The sequence below is a fragment of the Rhea americana genome, unplaced genomic scaffold (assembly GCF_003343005.1).
Source record: "Rhea americana isolate MKP2758 unplaced genomic scaffold, rheAme1 scaffold_74, whole genome shotgun sequence".
NCBI classification, from domain to species: Eukaryota; Metazoa; Chordata; class Aves; order Rheiformes; family Rheidae; genus Rhea; species Rhea americana.
In genome coordinates this window covers 3,661,408-3,683,783 of record NW_028186912.1, presented here as the reverse complement: position 1 = coordinate 3,683,783, position 22,376 = coordinate 3,661,408, and the positions used below count along the sequence as shown (strand labels likewise).

The following is a 22,376-nucleotide window of genomic DNA, read 5'->3' as shown; positions in this document are numbered from 1 at the left end:
AACAAAAAGATGCCCTTAAAAAACCTCCCATAATTATGATAATACATATGAAGGAAGAAATAAATTAATCAAATTGCCCAAATTTAAACTACATGACTCTGTAACTTTAATACCATCTCTGATCTGTACAAAAAAATTTGAACGTTAACCTTCCAAACGTTACACTACCATGATTAATTGCTATCAGCATGTTCAAACTGGAAAACAGGTGATTCAGTTGTTTAAACTGAGTTTTGCAGCCTGGAATTCTCATACTGATTCCAGAGAGAAAGCTCTTTTTCAACTCATTCTCCTGAGATCTCCTACTATACTGTTTTCTTGACAGTTTTGCTGCAGAAATTTCTTGTTCTTTTTCACATCAGTCAGGAGAATGGTCATTTTTTGCAGAACTTGGTTGAACAGAAACACAGAAAGCAGTTGAAAAGAATATTTAAGATGTTACATCGTTCCTTTTCAGCATCCCTGTGCTTTGAGATTCCTTCATTTGATTACATACTTACAGCTCTTATTTTCTCTTAGTCTTATGTTAAGAATATTAAAAAGTYGTGCTTTTAACAAAACAAAAGCAACAAACTTGTATTTAACTGGTCCTTTAATTGCTTCCTTAGCAGTGCCTGGTTCCAAAAATGCAGACAATGTTCATCATTCTGAAAGATTCACTAAGTACATGTTTGGTTCAGATTCATAAAATTAATGAAATTGAGCATAGTTTTCTTGTGGTCTTCTAAAAATCACAGGAATACACAAAAGTAATATAGCATTGATCCTTGCATGACACCCACTCACTCATCAAGCAAATAACTGCAACTTTAGTCATAGTGCATATAAAACCTACAGAAATCAGTGGTAAAAATATTACTGACTTAAATGGGATTCCACTACAGCTTTTGAGGTTTGGGTCTTCAAAGCAGCTTCTTGACATTTCAGCACTTCTCAAAAAGAGGCAGGTATTAATTTACAGTTGGATTACACTTTGGTGTAACAATAATAAATTGTAGTTTTGTGTATGTCAATGTAAAGTGAAAGTGACTATGCAGACTTTAAAGGAGTTGTTTTGCATTGGTGGCATGATCTAGAACAGGCTTAGTTCATGGAAAATTTGAGCACTATGTCAAAGGATAGATAGCAAGACAGTAAGAGAATTCAAACTCAAAGTATTTTAAATTGTACTAAATCCCTCCAGTCTCTACACTACAGAGCGACTTTCCAAGGAAAATACAGTACACACTCATAATAACTAAGTTCGGTATAGTTGTTCTTATATACATGTCCTTCAGATAAAGGAAGGCTCAGTACTTTCAAAAAAAAAAAAAATCTTAGAACATAAGTGAATATCACAAGAAAGATATGATGTAGATGTTTACCAGAATTTTTCAGCTCCATTTCAGTTTTATCAGAACTTACCAGAAATATTACTTTTCAGTAATAGGCTTGACTAGAAATATTTAGGAGAAAATAAATAATTCAACTGACAGATTATGAAATTAAAAAGAGGAATGATAAACACAATTCCGATTGAAGACAGGAAGAAAAACTATCATTGGTTTGATCATGATAGTCCAAAATCTTCCCAGATACTTTGGTAATCTTAAAGTCCACAAGAACAAAGGCACAAAACTCATACCAGTTATTTTAAGTATTTTTACTTTAATACAGGTTATCATAATTTCAAATAATTTTAAAAAATATCTTTAAATTAAATGAATTATATTTAAAATATTTTTATACTGACCTTGTAATCAGAAGCCAACACCCCAGTTATGTATGGAGGCTGTACTGCAATGCCCACAAAGGGGAAGATTCCAGAGTCAAAACACCATATCAGAGGCTACTTAGGATTCAGGTAAATAAACTCTTAGGAAATAYTTGCCTGTTGAGACCTAGATATCTTATTGTTACCTCTCTTTTGTACAGTAAACTCTTTCTCACCTGGCGGACTCCCATGCCCTGCTGCAGCYGTAGCGATTGCAAAAGCAGAAGCAGGAGAAACAGAACAGTGGCTGTTGTCAGCAGTTTGTACTGTAAAGGGAACAGAGAGAGAAACGTTAACAATTTAGACATGGTTTTAATTTCTCTCAGGCTAAACAATGATACTTGAAAGCATTACTAACACTSCCATTTAGTTAACATTATAGTTTATATATTTAGTTTGTATTTTCTTTGCCAAAAAATTTCATATTAGGGGAAAGAAAAATATTACAATGATATTTGTGATTTGAAGTTTTTTTTTTCCTAGGGTGGTATAATTAAGTCTATTGTGAAACAAAATTCTTAAGATACTGCCAAGATGAGGAATAAGCATTAATCAAACAAATGAAAACAGGGACAAACTACTAAAAAAATAGTGCAGAATATTAACCTATGCAAACTTTAGTGATGACAGGATTTATAAATTTTCCCAGGTTACTGCCTAGGATGAGTACAGCGTTGCAATTTTTACCAAATTTTCCCTAAAGGGAGTTCTGTGAACACTGCTTCTAACTAGTTTCAGATGATCTGGCATTGCTCCCCTCAGCTTCCAAACCCAAATCTTGTTATCTCACTATAAACATGTCCAATAACAAAAGACTACTAGTGGTTTAAAATTGAAGTGTTTCAGTAACTTAAGGGTTGAGAAGATTCTGCTCTGTTTTTGTTGTTTTAATCCCAGGTCTGAAATAACCAGCTTGAAATTTGGCTTGCATGATATGGTAGCATTTTAAACATTCATGGACATCACTCACAGCTCTGTTAGTGATTTCAAGGAGCTGTGTGAGAGCTATTCAAGGAGATACAGCTCTCACTTCTCCTCTTGAATTGAGCAATTTTTTTCAAATTCTGGAATGAATAATATGACACCATCTGTAAACGTTCACTGCCACACAAAGAAACAGACACAGCCACTCCCCATTGACCATAATGAGTGTTGCGTATTTCACGATTACATATGGTGCCCAAAATATGTCCCATTGGTAGCTGAAAAAATTTGTCAAGGTCTTGAGAATTTTATGAGAATAGAACARATTCAGCATTAGTCTTGAAGCAGGGTACACCCTGTTCCAGCTATTAAAGAACATTTCAGTACATCCAAACTCCTCAAATGCTTCCAAKTCTCATTATTAGTATCCTAATTAACTGGAGCAACATTATTCACGCTCTGATGGCTTTTTTATATCCAAAAAATAAGCAAAATACAAATAAAACACATTATTTAGAAAGCATTCTCTTTTAATACCCTGCAAAGATTACATCTACAATATTTAATCTCTTTAAAGTGACTGATAAAGGTAAGAAACATCAGTGTCTCACCTCCTGACTGACGGTAGCGAAGATGACGTGGTGTTGAAGGGGATCTACATGGCGAAAGCTCCAGGGTATCCACTGCTGAGGTGCTTTCAGGAATTGTTCTGTCTACTGACACAGATTCTAAAACTGCTGCTTTAAAAGAGGACAAATGTTAACAGTGGAGTTATTATTCATAATTTACGACTTATTAAAAAGTATAAATATTATTTCAAATCATATTCAAATAATGAGATCATAGGTATGTGATAACCTATCCTTAACACAGATATGTGTTAAAGATGTAAAGCTTATCTTTCCAGTCTTTCCACCAAAAGGTTCTTTTTTAAAGCACAGAGTGTAGCCAGATTAGCTCATCTTAGATAAGAACATGAAGTAGCTCTGCAGAGAATATAGAGTAATGTAGGGCGATTCAGGGCTCTAAGTTTATCAAAAGCAATCTGCAAGTGATCAGCTTCAAATGAAGCTGTACTGTACTGCAGTAATAAGAAGAGTATATGTGTCAAAAAGGGCTTCATTCAAAGGTATTGTTTAAAGAATGGTCATTAATTAACAGCACTTTATCCCGGTGTTTCTATACCAAGCCTAGTACTCTTGCATACTATTTAGCATCTAGAATTGTTTACATCTAATCTGTTTCTTATGGTTTTCTTGTAAATGGTACTGCTTTTGGAAATTGCCATGTCTTCTGTGTTGAGATGACTCAGCAATAATCCTCTGGATACAGGTAAAGGACTGGGAAAGGTTTGTATCAGTGATGTAGAAGCTCATAAACAAAACACTTGATGAACACCAGCAAGTTAGTTTTAAAAATAGCTTGGTTAAGACTGCACCTTAAGTCAACAGAATACATATTGGAATGCATATGTAATACGGATACCTGAACTCACAGGTTTCATATGAGAACTTGGAGAAAAGAATCCTTGTTCAATGACTATGTATAGTTACAAAACCTTCCAATAAAACTGCCAAGCAACACCGGAGAGCCGATTACTCCATGGAGGAGCACTTCTATCAGAAGAATAATAAAGGAATGGTCGTAACTTCAAATTAGTAGAAAGACTACTTCCCAAATGAGGAAAAACAAACCTTTTCAGAAAGCTGATATTCTACATTGAACAATGTAACAGTGCTTGTAGTGTAAGACAGACAGATAGATATACACACGCACACATATATGTATATATACAAATGTGTGTGTCTGTGCGTATATACATATATATACACGCGCACACACAGACACACACATTAATATACAAATGCATGTTTTGAAAAGAAATTGTCTGCAAGAACCTGCAGAAGTATGAGCAAAAGAACATTGGAAGCAGAGGTAGTAGGAGGAAATTCCCTTCCAGAACATAAATGGCCTATATTCAAGAAGAACTACAACAATCATAACATGACCTTGGAAACTGACTTTGTACAGTCATATCGGATTTAACCTAAGCCATCTGTGTTTTTTCCCTTGCAAATCTAGCAAGAGCAGACCAGCAATACTAAACTAGGCTGTGGTTCCAGGCAGGACCGGTTTCCTTACACAGAAAACTTCAGAAACAAGAATTTATACTATGTATGATGGAAAAAGTATAAATTAGCATTTGGTATTTCTCCTAATACCCACTTCCATTTTCCTTGAGASACTTTTCCTTAATTTACTCCCCTTCCTCAGTCATGCTCTATACAGTCCTCTGACAAAATGAATTTCCCCTGGAGAATAGAACTAGCTAGCTGCAAATTCCTCCATGCTCTGTCAGTGCAAATCCTTCAGAAGGATGATTCCCAAAGGGTGTGGAGACACTGCACATGCAGCAATTAAACATTTATATGAGGTTCTTGCCATTTCCAAATGTTCCTCATGCTGCCTAGGTGACACTTCAAACTCTAATAGATTAGAAAGCAGAATCTGAACTCCTCTGCAACAATGCCCAGTACTATCACTCGGCCAGAATAACCTATTCTTTACCAGCTTAATTTACAAGTATAACAAAAAAATGTTACATCTAAGACTGCAATTATCTGTCTACAGCTCATTTGAATGCAAGATCTATATTTTGGGTCATGCTGTGCAAWCACATTGATTTCAGTTGGGTTACACTGGTGTAAAAGAAAAATATGCCCAACTCTACATAGTAAATGGTATAGTTACATATTTTGAATGTATAGCCATGCAATTCATTTTAAAACATCCAGCATACAAAATTTCAACAGAAAATTATGGTGTAATACAACCTTCAACTACTATTTTGTTAAAGAATAAAACCTGGGCAAGTACATATTGCTGTAATGCCAAGCTGGCTAACTTGTCAGTTTAAAAGATTTCTTGTTAAGTATTATACTACCTCTTGTAAAGACAATCTTTCTGCATAAGACAACACCAAATGTCCTACTAGGGAATTTATTTCAAAACATCAGTAGAGAGAAGACATGAAGCTTCAATCATACTTTTGCTATATTTGGTGATATTTTTCTTCTTTTTTGGTTCTACCAACCTTTGTTGTTACAGTGTTTGTAAGTAAAACTGAGCTACTCAGATCTACAGTTCAAATACCTCAGGTTGTAAGTCAGGTCATGCAGGACTATTTCTAAACAAGCATTTTTTAAATAAAGCAGTATTTTTGCATTCCCTCATCTTCTGTTTAATGTAACAACAAAAAATTACAATTTACTTCTATTCCAATTCAGAAGTCAACTTGGGCTTGATCTCAACATCCCCAAAGAGCAATGACATTCAAGTACATGCTTATGTATCCTTTCAGATTACAGCTACTTTCTTGCTTTGGCATCTACATGTACAATACTTACATTATAGATGCCCGCAGCAAGATTTATCTCATCTAACTTTGGCTCTCTAACACCAGACATCTATTTTAAGGTGTTTTACACAGCCCATAGAAGAAAATAGATGTTTTCACAGGAGCAGTTAATCTAACTTTTGGAATGATACAGTCAGGTGACATGAATGCCACCAACGCACCAAAAACATCACACAAATTTTTTGCGGGGTTAGTGATAAAATCTTTCTGGAAAAATAGCCCCACTATATAAATGCATTAAAGCTTTACATTCTCATTTCTTTTTAACTGAATATTTTACTTCATGTAAAGGGCATCCCACTGATGATTTCAGTATCTTGGAGGACAGAATATTTCCATCTGCCTTTCRCCTTATCACTCTGCTGCAGTGGAAACAGACAATGCCATTGTGTCATACTGCTATTCCTACTAAAACACACATGTGGCAGCAGTAAAGTAGTGGAAACAGACAAYGCATCACAGTCTGTACTATAAAGAAAAGAGGACAGAGCATTGGATTTACTAATACAGCTTATTGTGATCAGGGAAAAAAAGAGAGACAATAAAAACAACTACTTAGCAGTAATCTGATAAAAGTCAGGCTTACGTTGGTGACTACTGTACTTGCCAAAAGTATCAGTCAATATTCTGCAGTTATATAATACCTCTTCGAATGCTTCTCCTCAGCTTGTTACATAGGTCAATGCGAGGGTTCTCTAAGCCATCTTCTATGGAGCCAGGGCTTTGCTCAGGGGAGGAGGGCCCTTTGCTAAGGTCCAGTGGTACTTTGCTACTCGTTGGTGGAGGAGAGGTGGCCGGGCTATAGGTTGAGGTAGGACTGCTTGCAATGGAGGAAGCAGAAAGATCAAGGGCACCTATTCTTGAATTCAGTGGTGAAGTCAATGACAATTTTCGTGTTCTAACAGGTGAGGAAGTTCTAGAGAGGGACAATGGAGGAGGAGAAGAAAATTTGCGACAAAGATGCGGTGATTTCCCATCAGCTAGGTACTCTCCTCTATTGTTTTGACTGGTAGCAAAAAATAATTCCAAAGACCTTAGAGTAAGAAATAAAAAAGCAACATGATAACAACACCAAACAGATTTAAGTCAAAACATTTACAAACATCCTTTGTGCACACAAGATCTGTATGACACAATCATAGAATCAGTAAGGCTGAAAGAGACCTCTGGAGGTCATCTAGTCCAACCTCCCAAAGATTTCCTGGTGCTGGTTCCACTAGGGCTTGAACCCAGGACCTTCAGCACATAAAGCAGATGTGATAACCACTACACTATCCCTCTACTCCACTTAGCCCTCAAAGCCAGGGCAGAAAGCTGAGACAGACTTACTTAAAAAATTGCATCCTATTTTACAAAAAAAAGAGGTTTCTTTTAAAATCATTTACACAGTAAAAGCATTACTGATTAAAAAAAAAGTAAACAAGCAAACAACGTCCAGATAATTCTGTTAGAAATTTATGACAGAAGAAAAAAAGAGCTTACCTAACTGGAATGGAAGTGAAAGGCCTTCTGTATATGTCTGAAAGTTTTTCTAGTACAACAGCTGCAGTAGTAAATATGCGGTAAGTATGTAGGAAAGTATTCAGGAAATCAATACTTAGAAATCGCAAGTCTGTTAACCTCTCCAAAAGGCGTTCCACACTTGCATAACGAATTTGGGGTACTTTGCAGGAATTTAATGTTTTGCTGAAGCAGATATCAATGTCATCTCTATGAAGACGAGCATCAGATCTACAAAAGTATTAAATCCAGAACATTTCATTCATGAGGAAGAATGATTATGGTCCAGCAGTTACATCACTTCAGTTGCTTCTGACATCACGGAAGCAGGAAACACATACTGCGCTTCTGTACTTCATCAAAACAAAAAAAACTCTTAATCTGCAAACAAACCAACTTCCATCCAATTATAATTTATATTATAAATAGGGTCATTTTAATTTTATTGTTGGCAAATAATCTTTTTGCTGAAAAATGCAGTTTTAGTCAATATGTTGACTAACCAGATTTGATCCAAATATACAAAATAAATCAAAAATACAAATTTTCAAATCTAAAAAACAATTCAAAATCTAAAAAAAAATCTATCAATGAAGCCTAAATTTCTTCAGTGAGAAAAAGAAGGCAGGAGTGTCCATTCCCTTTTGTCTCTTTCAGGATGATGTGGCCTGTACAGTTAGAGAAACTCTCTATAGAGTGGACTGTTCACCATTTCTTCTGTTGGGATTTTGCTTTATGTAAAATAAAATGGACTCCAGCAACAGACATCAAAATTAACCTCTTAGCTAAGCTTAAGGCTCACTGACAATGCATTCACGCTCCAAGAATTACTTTAAAACCTTTTATGATGTGTTTTTTCCTAAATTCAGTTTTGCTTAATTCTATCTAGTTAAAAGCTTATTTCATAGAAAAATGTAACGGAAACTAAGTAAAGCATCTTTTAATACTGACAGAGCTTTTCAGGATGAAAGATCAGATTTTCTTAAGAGATACTATCTCTTCTACACTTCTACTTTTCATAGAATCATAGAATGGTGAGGTTGGAAGGGACCTCTGGAGATCATCTAGTCCAACCCTCACGTAGCCCGTATGGGGACTGAACCCATGACCTTGGCATTAGCAGCACCACGTTCTAACCAACCGAGCTAAACCTGCCSCCCTGTTCTACACTTCATTACATTGAAAACAGTTCTTTCTTAAGATTGGTCCTCAGAAAGGTGGCAACAAATTTGTTTGGCTTATCCAAATACATTCATCCAAAGATATTTGACTTACTAAGATATTTTAAAAGTCAATACATGCTAAAATCAAATGGATAAGTAAAATCTCTGAAACAGTGAATTTGTGTATGTTCTTAACAACCTATACAGCTTTTCAAGGATTAGAATGTCTTGACTTACGAAAAATCATAAAAAAGACACCTGAGAAACCTTTATGTAGAGTACCTCCAAGAGGGAGAAATGGCCTAGCAACAGATAACAGTAAGAAAGGAATTAGTTATGCCTTGTTCTGTTCCTTAACATTTATACTGGACAACAGTAGAAAAAACTCAAGTAAATGCAGAACTGTAGAGGATCCCAGAGGTACTCCTGTGTTAGAAATTTGAAATCAATTACTGCAAACTGCTGCTTACAAACAAAAATGACATTTTGGGGAAAATAAATGATGAGAATAGAATCCAAGGGTGGAGGTAGTAGGTTTTCGAATAATGATGTTACCTTCATGTGATCAGCTAAAATTATGGAATCTCAGAAACCATAGAAATGGGGAAAAGAAATATTTTGGCCGATACAATAAAAGTACTTCAAAAAACAATTCTTTTTTGTGCTCTCTTAAATATTGCAGACATTTTAAAATCTAATAAAATTATGAGTGATTTCACACAGAGTAAATACAAACTTACATGAACTTCTAGGTCAACAGAGATAAAATTAGTCATCTGAAGCACAACTGAACGCAACATCACAAAAAATTGAAAATCAAAGCTCTGATCCAATACAATCCAGTTTTGTGGACTGAGAGTTTACAATTCAGAGTCATCCCTACCAATTCCAAAAAGAGATTAATAAAACTACCCATTGCGAAATAGAATTAATTCCATTCAACAGAACTTTAAAAATATGTATTAAAAGGTTGCAATTTCCAATCACATATTTTTCTTTTCTAAAACTTTTATTAAAGTCAAAATAAGCTACTTTATTTCCTGAGAAAAAAACACTGCACTTACTTGATCATATGTGGCACAGTGACTTTAGAGTTTTCTTCAAACACTATGGTCATTAAACCATTGCACCTAATATTATCAATGCACTGTGAAAATGAAGATTGAAAACCATTAAAATAAAAACACAGAAACAGCATAAAGGGACTTACTTCCACACTTTTCCACATCACTGTAAGCCTAAAACATCGCTTTCAGAGAGTGTGAACTGATTGGTAAAAGAACTTTTATAAAATAAAAACAAATGGGGATGGAGGAATAACAGTGGACGTGATTCTCCAGTTTTATATCTTTGATTTGCATATCCAGAAAGTCAATGGATCTTTACTAGCACACTCATGTTCCTTGTTTTCTCAGTCATATGCAGCTAGTAACATTTATCTCTCCTTCATCAGGCCACTTGCAAGCTTTCCCTAACACCATAGCAGTGGCTGCCTGGAGTCCCCCTCAGAATAAAAGGTCTGACATTTGAAGCCAGACCCAAACTCGAATMTTAGTCTGCTTAGACTGTAGATGACTTTCTAATTAGATATCGTTCTTACTCAAGCCAAGAGTGGACTTATTCCTGAGTGTTCCATRTTCCAAGTCAGTTTTTAAAGGGTCTTTCTTCCCCAGCAAATCATTCTAATACACTAAGTGTCAATGGAACAACATAATTCACTGAAATTTCATATAGTTAAAAATGTTCCAAGCAAATCTGCCTGTAAGATCTGTATCTATTGAGTTGCAGAGAGACCAAGGCTCTCAACTCATATCATATTGAAAATTTTATCTCTATCTTTTCTTCTTTAAAACTCTTAGTCCAGAAGAAAACAACTCAGAATACCTATTTTTAAGCAATTTCTATTCATTATGATGATAATGCATCTGGAGATGTTGCCAGCAGCGTTAGCACACAGAAAAACCCATCAAATACCAGGCTGACATTTGTCTAATCAATTATTTCTCTTGAAATTAACAGACAACAGGACTCACATTCAGAACTAGGACAGATCTATGTACTCATTTGTTGCATAGGTACACAAACAAATCATTAATCTAAATTCCGATCTGGTACTTGAAAGTTCAGATCTTTCACAGTGCATTCAACCTCTTTCCCCAAATAGATTCTGAAAAATGTTAGTCTACCACATTTTCAGACAAAAACACCTAAAAAAAAWTTTTTTTTTTACCTCTGTCATTAAATATTTTAAATTATTTTTACTTTCCTTCAGCTACAGTAGAGTTCCCTGCATACTACCAGAACATTTCTTTATTGTGTATGATAATGGCTCGCTAGCATTCTTTTAGGTGGAAAAAAGAGCTAATCACATTTCTTGACTGTGTGGGATATGGTATTGATACGAGATGGAAATCATTTTTATTCTCATCCAAGAATTTCAGATATTTTTTGATCTATCTGAAAGTTACAAATGAGTAAGTACTACCCTTTTAAAACAAAATACARTCTGGAGGAGCTTTTCTTAGACATAAAAATGACTGCTATTAGTATTAACCGCTAGTTAATTATTAGCATCATGTTAGTCCACTGACTAGTCTATGTTTTATATCCCGCTTCTCTCATTGAAAAACACATTTCACTGACAACTGAAAAGGTCAATTTTTTTGTGAAAATAGGTAATTAATGGTTTTTGATACATATTACTGCAAATCTGTCCTAAAAAAAAAAGAAAGAAAGAAAAAGAAAAAACAACAGACTTATCTTGGATTAGTTTTCAGAAATGCAGAATAAAATAAGATCTAGTAACAAATAAGATACAGAACAGAGTAGGTTACCTGGCTAATATCACTTGTCCATGCAGCTTTCTCCTGTCGTGAAGGGGCTAAAAGGACAACAGTAAATGCAGGAGCATCTGTAGGTTCAACAACAAGTTTGAAATCAAGGTGTCCAAACACCTGCCCAGAACCTTTTGCTTAATAATCAGAGACAAACAAGAAAAAGAAAGTGAAGATGTAAGATTTCAAACTATGGGTCAGAGAGAAAACAGTGATTTCATTTACAATGGAAACTACTTTAAACATCTCCCCGACAAAGAACAAATCCAACTAGGGATCCAAAAGAGGGATTCCACTTTTCACATACACCAAATGCAAAACAAAGTARTAGAACATATAACTGCAAAGGTCATGAGAAATAACTTTTAAAGATGTTAAATAAGACTCAAGTACTTTGAGAACTTCTATGTGCACTGTTGATACACTCACAGCATACTAGAAGCATCACTGAACTTAATGGAACTACTTTCACAGTTCAAGTGCAATACATGCCTAAAACTGGGATGGAAGCCAAAATGAATAAACAGTAAAATCAGCTAGGGAATGTACTTTGTTATTTCATAAGATTGCAGTCAAGAGTCCAAGATAAAAGTCTTAGGGACTCCAAGAAAAAAAAAAATCTTTCCACTAATTCCGCCAACTTTCTCAACCCCAATGTAGTTAAGAAACTCAATTATCTGTTTCTTCTTTCAAGACATTTTTTTTCTAAGATCTTCACAGTGAATTTCTACATAAAAGTCAGCAAAAAATTTATTACAATGCTTCAGACAGGGCAGTTGAAAATCCTATGTGGGATGTCAACATCAAGAGCAAACATAACAAAACAAACCTCTGGCCAAATCAGGACACACATTTTTAAAACACCTACACTGCTGAATGMGTTTTTAACACTGTATTTCTCTGGTTTTATGAATACAAAATGATATAAAGACGATAATGAATAGCAATTTCAAGAATCTACTTAGAACTGTAATTACTGCAAACAGCTTAATGTAACTTACAATCATCATCACTTGCATCTGTCTCCTCAATCAGTGTGCACTCTATTAAAGATAGAACACCTCCTGTCTATGAAAATAAAGCACATTTTTCAAAAAATTTAGAWTTTTTTCTCCATTTCTCACTACAGTTTTTAAATTTTGATATATTTTCATCTGAGACTTTACATTACTAAGAGCATTCAGGAAGATATATCAATTTCACAATACACATTTTCCCTTAAGAAATAAAAACAGAGATACATTATATGATACATTGCAGCATTTTTCTTAACAAAACAACTCAAAAATATACTTACATGTGCAAAATTTCTTTCATTTTTAACACACTATAATTTATTCACAAGTTTCAAAAAGGTAACTAGAATTTTAGTACCTTCTCCTAAATTTAAATCAAATTAATACAAGATTTTTGTAAAGGTTCAGTTACATTTAGTTTTAGTTTGCAAAATATTTAAGCTATTTAAAAGGTACAAAGTGAGCATATAAACTGTACTGAAAGAGACTCTCTAAGCAATGGATTCTGTCTCACCTAATATAATTAGAATTTTCTTAGAAGAACTTGCAATTTAAGAGAATATGCTGTTCAGCAAAATAGAACCAACTTTTTAAATGAGTTTTATTACAGATCTGTAAAATATCCCTTGGTAATTCCATTGAGTTGGACTGACTGACTTATGCACTGAAAGCTCATATGTATTCAGTGCTAGCTCATGCAGATACAGATGCCAACGTCCTGTTCCTAACCCCCAGAATATTAGAATTCCAGAGTTCTACCAAAAAAAAAAAAAAAAAAATCTAGTTAGTAAGAAGTTTGGCGGAATTTTATTTTTTGCTACTCATGTAGCAATGAGAGAATATAGCAGTCAACTACTGTGCATCATCTCACTTCTGTTTATAGGAGGATACAAAAAATCTCAGGTTAAAAGCAAAATTCTATAATATTGAAATTTCACAAAAATTACCAAAAGATTATTTATTGGGCTAAAATTTCCTATTTTCATTTTGTAAATAAAGTCATAATGTAAAATCTGTACCTTGAGCAGATGCAGTTTTCCTCCTGAACTCCTTGTACAAATTAAGAAGTGTTTTGTAAATAAGAAGCATTGCCTTTCTCCTTCTTTTTTCAAAGATAATGATCCCAGGCGAACCTTACTAAGTTTTCCCCTCTCAACTGAAGGAACTTGAATAAGGGAACCTGATAATAATAAAGGTGAAAAATATGCTGTAACTATGAAAAATATACAGTAGGCAGTTCTTAAAGTGTTAATGTATTGCCTATTATGGCTTTAATTCATGCCATTTTTCATTCTAGTAAGTGTGAATATATATCAGCACCTTTTTTAAGCATAAGTCCTTCATTTTGTTTGCACTAGTTTGTTTTTTCTTTACGTCAAGTTCAGGACAACAGATTTATACTCTTAATGGAACTAAAAAATCTGACTTTACAACAACAGATTAGACTCAGGCATGGACAATTCAGATAAACAACCCGTGCAAATGTCAAGGCTAGATCTTGGGCAAATTCATACACAGTTTAAGCACACTATGAGCACATTGGTCAGAAAATGAAACAAAGCAGTAAACTCCACTTGCACCACTTCAGACAACTACTAGACTTGAAAATGGTAGAAGATGTTCAAGCCAAAGAGACAGAGGATGAAAAGAACAGGTTCTGCAGGAAAAGAGTTTGTGTATGTTGGTCTGGGCATTAAGAGCGATGGTAAGGAAGCAGATTTCTTCCTCTTCTTAGCTTGTATGATTTTCAGTGCTCTACAGCTCACAAAAACATGTTACCAGCAGAACATCTCTGAACTAAATTGAATCTGGTTATGTAAGCCTGAATTTGTCCTCTGCAGAATTCCAGACCAGGGGAAGCTTTGCTGTTTTATACCTCAAAACCAATCTCTGACCAACTTTTGCAGACTGATACTGMCATGAATACCACTTCTAATTTTGGATCCAGACTCACATTTAGTATTGAACTACGATTCTTCTATATATCAAAGGGAAAGATCTGACGACAGAACTTGCTGTTACCAGGAAGTACAGCCAGGACCTCCTAATCTCATTCCCATACATCTATCTTTTCTCTCTCCCTTACACTGACTTCTATCTGACTCCAATATTAGCTAGTTAATAGAGCTAAACCAGCAGGAAACAAATGCTGCAGAAAAGTAGCTGGCTGAACTCCCTGATACAGCTCAGTGCATGGTCATACAAGCACCAGTGCCAGTGCARAGTAATGGCAATGCAGAACAAGTGGGAGGCTACGGGAATCGGCCTGCTGCCTTTGGAGACAGCAAGATACTGGATTRTCAGTTACATCAAAGCTGAAGCCAGCAGCAGCATCTCGAAACAGTGCAAACCTGAAAGAATTTTGAATGTAGTTAATAATTAGCTTAGCAACTCTCATCCTATACTGTCAAAAAATTCTTTAGTTCAAAGTTCACACACGCAATCTTAAACTAAGAAGTACAAAGAAATTTAAGATACAGAGAAAGCAACCGTTTATCTACATAATATTTTTTCTCCATACTTACCTCCCTTGAATAGCCACATAAAATTACATACATAAAACTTACATTGCCAGGCATAGCAAAATATACACTGGTAAAAAAGAATTACAACAGTGTAGTGCTCTTTAGCAGCCTATTTACATTCAAACTTAATGTCTATGACATAATTTGCATCTGCAACAGAATAGCAGAGAATAGAATAGTTCTACTGCAGAAATTTGCAAAGGTATGGAACATTCTTTAGACTCATTTAAATTCTGACCAGAAAAAAAATAGTTATTGGTTGATGTACATTTCTCCTAGACAAAATAGTCTACTTGCCTCAATTGTAAAAGACCACAGAAAAACACCCCCACATGCTGAAACTGACTTCTCTACATGACATTGATAGCTCACAGTGCAAGGCCAAGCAGTACGTTAAAAAAAAATCTTGAGCAACTTCCCATCCCAGAATTCTTAGCATCACCTTATCTCCTGAAATTCCTCTACACAAATAAGGTAATAGGACTCTAATTTTACTTCCAGTTTCTAYGTGCATCTTTAAGCAAATATATGTATAAATATGGTATGCATACATATATATCTTTGGAACTTACCATTTTTGATTTTCATTAGGATGCTTTCAGGAATACCATACTGTGTTCTACCAAAATGCTACGCTTGTAGGAAGCTGAAATATTATTCTTTAATATGGCAAACCAAAAGAAACTATATGTTTTTAATTGCAGAAAAAGAAAAGAGATAGTGTGATATCTCTTTGACATTGAACAACTTTATTTACAAAGAGAATCAGATCTATTCTATATGCTTCATGGCTGACACCTAGCAAGGAGGTTGTCCTGTCAAGTTTTTGTGATTAATGAAACTGAGCAATTGCCTGAAATAAATTCTACTAYACACTTCCTCTTAAGGGAAAAAAATGAGTATGACTGGCCAATTTACAGTTGTAATAAGCAAGTGAGGCTAATTTTAGAATGTTCTTTAATAGTATGGTTTGTAAAGTCAATGTAATCTCAGGAATTTTGATCCAGCTACAAACCTAAGTGCTTACAGTACTTCAGTACTGCCAGAAGAATCAATCCATTAGCCTTTGTTCAAATGTAAGAAATACAAAGGGTTGTATTTTAAAAATATATTTTCAAGCCTACATGTAAATGCTTGATTTATAAATTTGGCTTTCTCCATTCTGCATGATTTTTAATTTTRCTGTGATGGTGGCTGAACACTGGAAGAAGCTGCGCACAGAGACTGTGCAGTCTTTATTCTTGTAGATACTCAAAACACAACTAGACCCATCACTGAGCAACCTGCTCCAGTTGATCCTGATTTGGRGGCAGGGGAGCGTGTCAGACTACATGACTTCCACAAGTCCCTTCCAACCTCAACTATTCCGTGATTTTGCAATTGTGATATAATTGCCAGTAGAGGTAAATTTAGAGCAACTGATTGTTGGACTTCAGGCAGAGTGTCTAGAAGTCCTTGAAAGATTCATGAAAGTTGTTGGAAGTTTTCCACATATTACTCTACACTGGATTGCAGATTGCATAGACCCACTATATTCTAACCTTTAGACTACTGAAGGCAATGTTCCTTAACTGTTTGTCCTGACTTATACTGCACTTGACAATGAAGTCTGTATCAAAATAAAAGGTAAAGAAAATGAAATCCCAGCAAATCTGAAGAGGATCTGAAGGGTTACATATGTAACCCTTGACAGAACAAAGCCTGAACAAAGGTAAGTGGACTTCTCTCATTTTATGTGCCATAAAGAAGTTTCCTGTACCAATCTACATTGATCAACATGAAGAATTAAAATTCATATAACTAAAATCAGAGCAGAGGAACATCACTCTTAAAGTAAGTGATCCTACAGACAGGTAGGAGGAGAAGGGGTTACAGAAAAGCAAAATGGGCTTGGTATTATTTTATCAGCTCAGTTCAGATTTCTTCAATTCAGATTTTCACATACAACGGATGTTCCAAGAGATAAACTGTGATAAAAGTTTCCACAATATAAAGCCTTCTCCAGTGTCCTTTGATAGTATGTGCTTCTCCAGAAGTAAATCTGAATTTCATTTATTTAAACTGTGCATTTGACTTGTATCTAACTGAAATACCTCAACAGCAAGTCTTATTAAGACTGCTTTCCAAGGGAAAACTAGTAGTTTTACTGATGAACCTCTAGGTATGCAGACAAATTATACTAGCCTGTTTCAAGAAGAAAATAAAACAGCAAATATATAAATCTCAAATGTTATATTGAAAAAAAAAATGTCTACAGTATAGTTAAATTGCATGGTACAAATCAGTTGAGGAGAACTACAGTCCACTCATTTTTTGGCCGTGAATGCAACACAATAACCTGTACAACAGCTTCATAGATTTCTTGAAGCCACTTTCATATCTTTTCACATACCTCAGCTATAACAAACAATTTAACAAAGAATCAAGTAATTTAAAAGTGACTTGCACAACAATCTTGAAAGTTATTATGGAATGCTTCATAGTTTTTCTGGCCACATAACTACAGAAACATCACAGAACAGACTTCAAGATTTATACAAAACCTACTAAATGATCCACTTTGCATGTGGCTGTATTCAAATAACATATGTTCTGCTGACGTTATCATATTTAGTCTACAAAAAGCCTCATGAATGGATGCACCTAAATTAAATTCCCAATCTTCTCTAAATACATCTAACGCTTTCCAGCTACAAAGAAGCTTATACCCAAATGCCAAAACCCTACACTGCGTATCTGTAGGCACTGCATACAAATACACTAGCTTGTTACAAAAGATTCAGAAGTAAATTCTGACATAAATGCAGGAAAAGTAAGTTTCTGTTACAAAGTTTTCACTTTTRCTGTTTTATCATTAACGTAAGTTCGTTTTACCACTAGATAAGTATTGTAATCTGATACTACATTTACTCAGTAAAAGGTAGCATTCATTTTAAATGGAAAGTCATTTTATCATAATTTTGTGGAATTTAACAACAAATTCCATCTCTGCTATACATAAACTTCAGTAGAAAAATGTTTCCAAAAACTTTTTGCAGGAGTACTTTTTCTATCTATCCTAACTTCTGCCGAAGCCAAAAAACACATCTCCCAAGAGAAATAGTGAATATGAACATGCCAACACCTTCAATTGTAGCATTTTGAGACTTCTCCAAAGCACAGAGAAAAATKGGAACAACTGACATCTGTTTTCTTTCTTTGCAATCACTATCACTTAACAAAGCTTCAACCTTCTCCTAAGCCCAAATGTTGGCATGAACTGGAATTCCAATGTTAACTGAGCAGGCAGTCCTGTTCTCGACAGAACTGTAGGTAATTTCTGTTCTGTTGAAGATGACAGTCCAGTTAATATATATATTACTGTTCCATGGGTGCTTTATTATTATTGTGCTGCTTTTTCTCATSACCCCTGAAAAAAACAGTACAGAAGTGGGGCTCAACTATAGCCCAAAACTAATTGCCATCAGGGGTATTTTGTGACTTATGCTACGTGGATAAGGAGTCTTAAGATGTTAGCTGTGCCCAGTAGYATAATCTTCCTAATGATGCCAACATGAACCCTACTGTTTTTAATATAATTTTCCATTATTATTTAGATAGCTTTTAAGAATGTCTTACCTTGACGTATAAAAGTTTGGCTGGTATCTAGTAATATATCACAGCCTTCTACTATCATTCTTTCTATAGCTAGATTCTTCCGGATGTTTTCTGTGTCACTCACTTCATCATGCATCACCCTGTCAGACACAATACAAAATGGACTTTAAATTTCCTGAAATGTATCTYGCATCTGTTTGTGCCTCTGGTTCATTTCCACTCATACTCTGTAGATATAGGTAGGTAATGTCCTTTAGCGCCTGCTACAAAACAGATGTATTGCAGCAAATGATTGTTTTAGAGCAAGTTTCTGGTCAACAAAAAGCAATCAAAGTAGTTCTCGACAAAACCAAAAAGTTTTACAAGCCTTCCCCCCCACCTTTCAAACCATTCTTGCAATCTTAACTACTTAATTTCCACCAGTGGAACCAATTTTGTCAGACTTGGTTTTATACTGTTCCTGGACAAATCCAATAGATGCCACCAAACTGAAAGTTCTTTGCAGCTGCTAGAACAGTCCTTCTTGACCATTAACCAGATTAATTTACCACAAAACTGTAAGTGCTGCCTTGCTTTTTGTTCCATTACATTTTAGAGTCTCTGCCCTTGATTTAAGTTCCCACTCTGTTCTGCTTCAGTTTACATCTATCATTCTCTTCCTCATCTCTTCCTACATAAAGGTCAACAGCCTCAACAGCTCATCTCTGACTTTCTTCCACTTCTTTTCATAGGCATGCTCCCYTTACACAGGGAAATACAGGACTTTTTTTAGGATGAACTCAACAGAGGGGTTTACGTGGTGTCRTGATCTATATTTTCCTGAACTGGGGCCTGACTGCAGTATCCTCTTCCCTTAGGACTGTATTATAGGAATGAAAATGAAACATGAAATTTTTATTCTCATGATCTGTACCTCCTGTGTTGTGAGTAGAGGAGAATCAGTCAATCTCAGCTTGTAATTCTGGATGTTCAGTGACAGACTGGTTGGATCAGCAATGAACTCTGACTGATGAGATGAAGCAGAGCCAAAGCTGCTTGATCTGCTTATGCACATAACCTAGCCAAAAGGAAATTGTGTGTTTTGCCTGAATGGAAAGGAGACTTTTTCTCTACTTCAAATGGCCTCAGAACAGGAAAGAATTTCCCAGACACTGCAGGAATCAAAAAGAGACACATCTCTAAGAGATACCACCTGCCCRACTCTTTGAGAAGCTAGACCTTGAAGACATGGCACATCATGACCTGCATATGACTCAGAAAGCTGCCTATGGAAGAGATACAGCAGGACAAAAAAGGGAAAAATAATAAGCTCCAGATCAATGGGTAGTGCCCATACCTATCTCAGCTGAGCAACAAAAGAAAACTTAGCAGTCAAGAACATCCAATTAACAAAAGCTATAAAGCAATCAGTCACTCTCTTACAACAATTTATTTTACAAGTACTTCTTTGGTGAAGTATCAAAACTTCAGAAATTCAAAACAAATGCCATAATTCTACAGTTCATGCAGCATTTCTTTCTTCACAGCAGAAAGCTGTGTTTTGTAGAGAAAACAAAACAAATTTATTCCCAGGCTGACATAGGGAAACTGTGAGAAGGGTCTGGAAGTTAATGAAAGAGATTCATTTTGCAGATTTCTACAGGTAGGATCAACTTCGAAAATATATACAAATAATGTACTGTCTGGTGTTACTTTAGGTCATATGTATTTACCATTACTTAAAGTATATCTGAAAAATCAATTATTTCATAAATGCATGTGATCTACTTCACAGATTGACAAGTACTGTTCAAGACCCTGACTGCTTCCTGTTGTGATAGGGTATCAGAAGGAGACCTTTTTTCTTTTTTTAAACTGTGGGAAAAAAATATTTCTCTATTTAAAGAAAATTACTTTGTTCATACCCAGGGGCAGGTGGTTTCTATAGCAACTCTTTTTCCCTGCCCAAAATACAGGAAGACATCTGTAAATTTATTTCGGGAGGAAAAAAAAAAAGCACCAAAATGTTAGTTTTTGTCTCATTCTTTTATTTTCTTTGTTTCAGTTTGGTTTTGTTCTTCTTTTTAAAGAAAGGGGGAGGGGATAAACCAAAACAATGGATCCTTTCATTTCAGATCCTGTGATACAAGATTATCATAGATAAGGGAGAAAAATCTTACCTTGAAAGTTCTTCTAGTTTAGATTTAGCAAATTCAAGGCTTTTTCGCTCAACATGTTCATGCGGAGTGTGAGCCAGAAGTTCATGAAGTGTTATAATATATCTAGGGATCTTAAAACAAATAAGAGACAATATCAGCAAATTATTAAGTAATAATTGCAAGATCTCTCATTTTCTTTTATCCTGATCAAAAAAGATTCACAGAGTCTTTTTTAAATGGATAACAACAGTTAAATTGATAAATATATTCTAGATATTACTGTCAAAAATATTGGAGTTTTCTGTGATACAGATTGCATATTCATGTTTTCAGTTTGAGGAAACAGGTTCCATTGTCACATTTTACAAAAAAGATCAGGTCAGAGGCAGTCACAGTTATGCTGTTAACTTTCACTGTTTCATGCCGCTATCTAAGCGCCAGTAGAGAAATCTTCAAGACTTTCTTGGAGATCAACACATACTTTCCCTCAGTTTTAACAGGAGACTAGATTTCCTGTGACTTTGAAAATGCCAGATGACCTGTTTGTACATAGATAAAACTYACTTTGTACTTCTGAACACTTGATTACTGGACACTTGATTATTAATTGCCAAGTAGCAGCATAAGGATCCTGCTCCATTTATTACCACTCAAAGCAATCTCACAGCTACTGAACAGAATCACATGATACTGCAGTATTCCATAATATATAACAACTTATCTATACAGAGTCAAAACTATTTCGGAAATAGAGATGTGCCTTCTTATTATGCTGAAATCAAAAATCACCAACAAAGAAGAATTTTACCATATCTAAACAGGACTTTCCCTATCTAAACAGGACTTTCCCTCTATCTTCTAAAGATTACGTGATCTTGTTTCAGCTCAACCAGAACATCCAAAAGCTTTACAAAACACAAGGTCAAATCTGAACAAATGTACTGCTACAGATGGTAATGGTTGCTCAGGTTAATATGGCTAACTAGCACGAACAGAAGTGTCCACAAGCTCTTTTTATTGGCTATACGTTGTTTGGCATTAAGTGAACAAGCTGAGGAGGTTCATCACTATCCTGATGAGTAAATTACTATACCAAATGTAAAAGCCACAAAACCATCAGACCACTGTTCCACAGACCTGTTAAAACAGCTGAAAATAATTAATCCAATTAGACCAAGAGAAAACACCAAAAGGATAATAAAGTTCTAAACATGTCTTTCAATAAAATTTTTATTTCTAAATCCCTCAAATCAAAACACTGGAGAACAGGGCAGAGGAAGGTTCCAAAGTGTATTCCCAGCAAAATGTATGTGGCTGCTCTAACTTGCTACATCAGATACATTATTCCCCTGGATTGCTTCATATTCCTGGAGCAGATCAGAAGTAGAGAATTTGTTTTTCAGCTTCTCTCTTTTTTTTTTTTTTTCCTTTTGGCGTAACTCCTCATACCACATTCCCCTTGAACATATGCACAGTTCTGAATAGAGCTGAATCATTGTAGTTGGAGA

At 35.1% G+C, this 22,376-nt stretch overlaps 1 protein-coding gene and 1 non-coding gene across 5 annotated transcripts in view; both read right to left on the bottom strand.

Moving 5' to 3' along the window:
- Window positions 1-22,376, bottom strand: part of RASGRF2 (Ras protein specific guanine nucleotide releasing factor 2) — a 119,338-nt gene that overhangs the window by 47,049 nt on the left and 49,913 nt on the right. For 3 of the 4 annotated variants that reach the window (XM_085321991.1, XM_085321994.1, XM_085321993.1), the window contains exons 8-17: window positions 20,890-20,999; window positions 18,752-18,870; window positions 13,628-13,788; window positions 12,594-12,660; window positions 11,593-11,729; window positions 9,823-9,905; window positions 7,578-7,826; window positions 6,740-7,128; window positions 3,289-3,417; window positions 1,930-2,019 (exon numbers count right to left, since the gene is read on the bottom strand). In XM_085321991.1, the coding sequence (XP_085178117.1) occupies window positions 1,930-2,019; window positions 3,289-3,417; window positions 6,740-7,128; window positions 7,578-7,826; window positions 9,823-9,905; window positions 11,593-11,729; window positions 12,594-12,660; window positions 13,628-13,788; window positions 18,752-18,870; window positions 20,890-20,999 (1,534 nt within the window). The remainder of the gene's footprint in view (window positions 1-1,929; window positions 2,020-3,288; window positions 3,418-6,739; window positions 7,129-7,577; window positions 7,827-9,822; window positions 9,906-11,592; window positions 11,730-12,593; window positions 12,661-13,627; window positions 13,789-18,751; window positions 18,871-20,889; window positions 21,000-22,376) is intronic. The other variant, XM_085321992.1, reaches the window with a different exon arrangement.
- TRNAI-UAU (transfer RNA isoleucine (anticodon UAU)) lies at window positions 7,304-7,373 on the bottom strand. Its single transcript has one exon. It is a non-coding gene; the product is annotated as a tRNA-Ile (tRNA).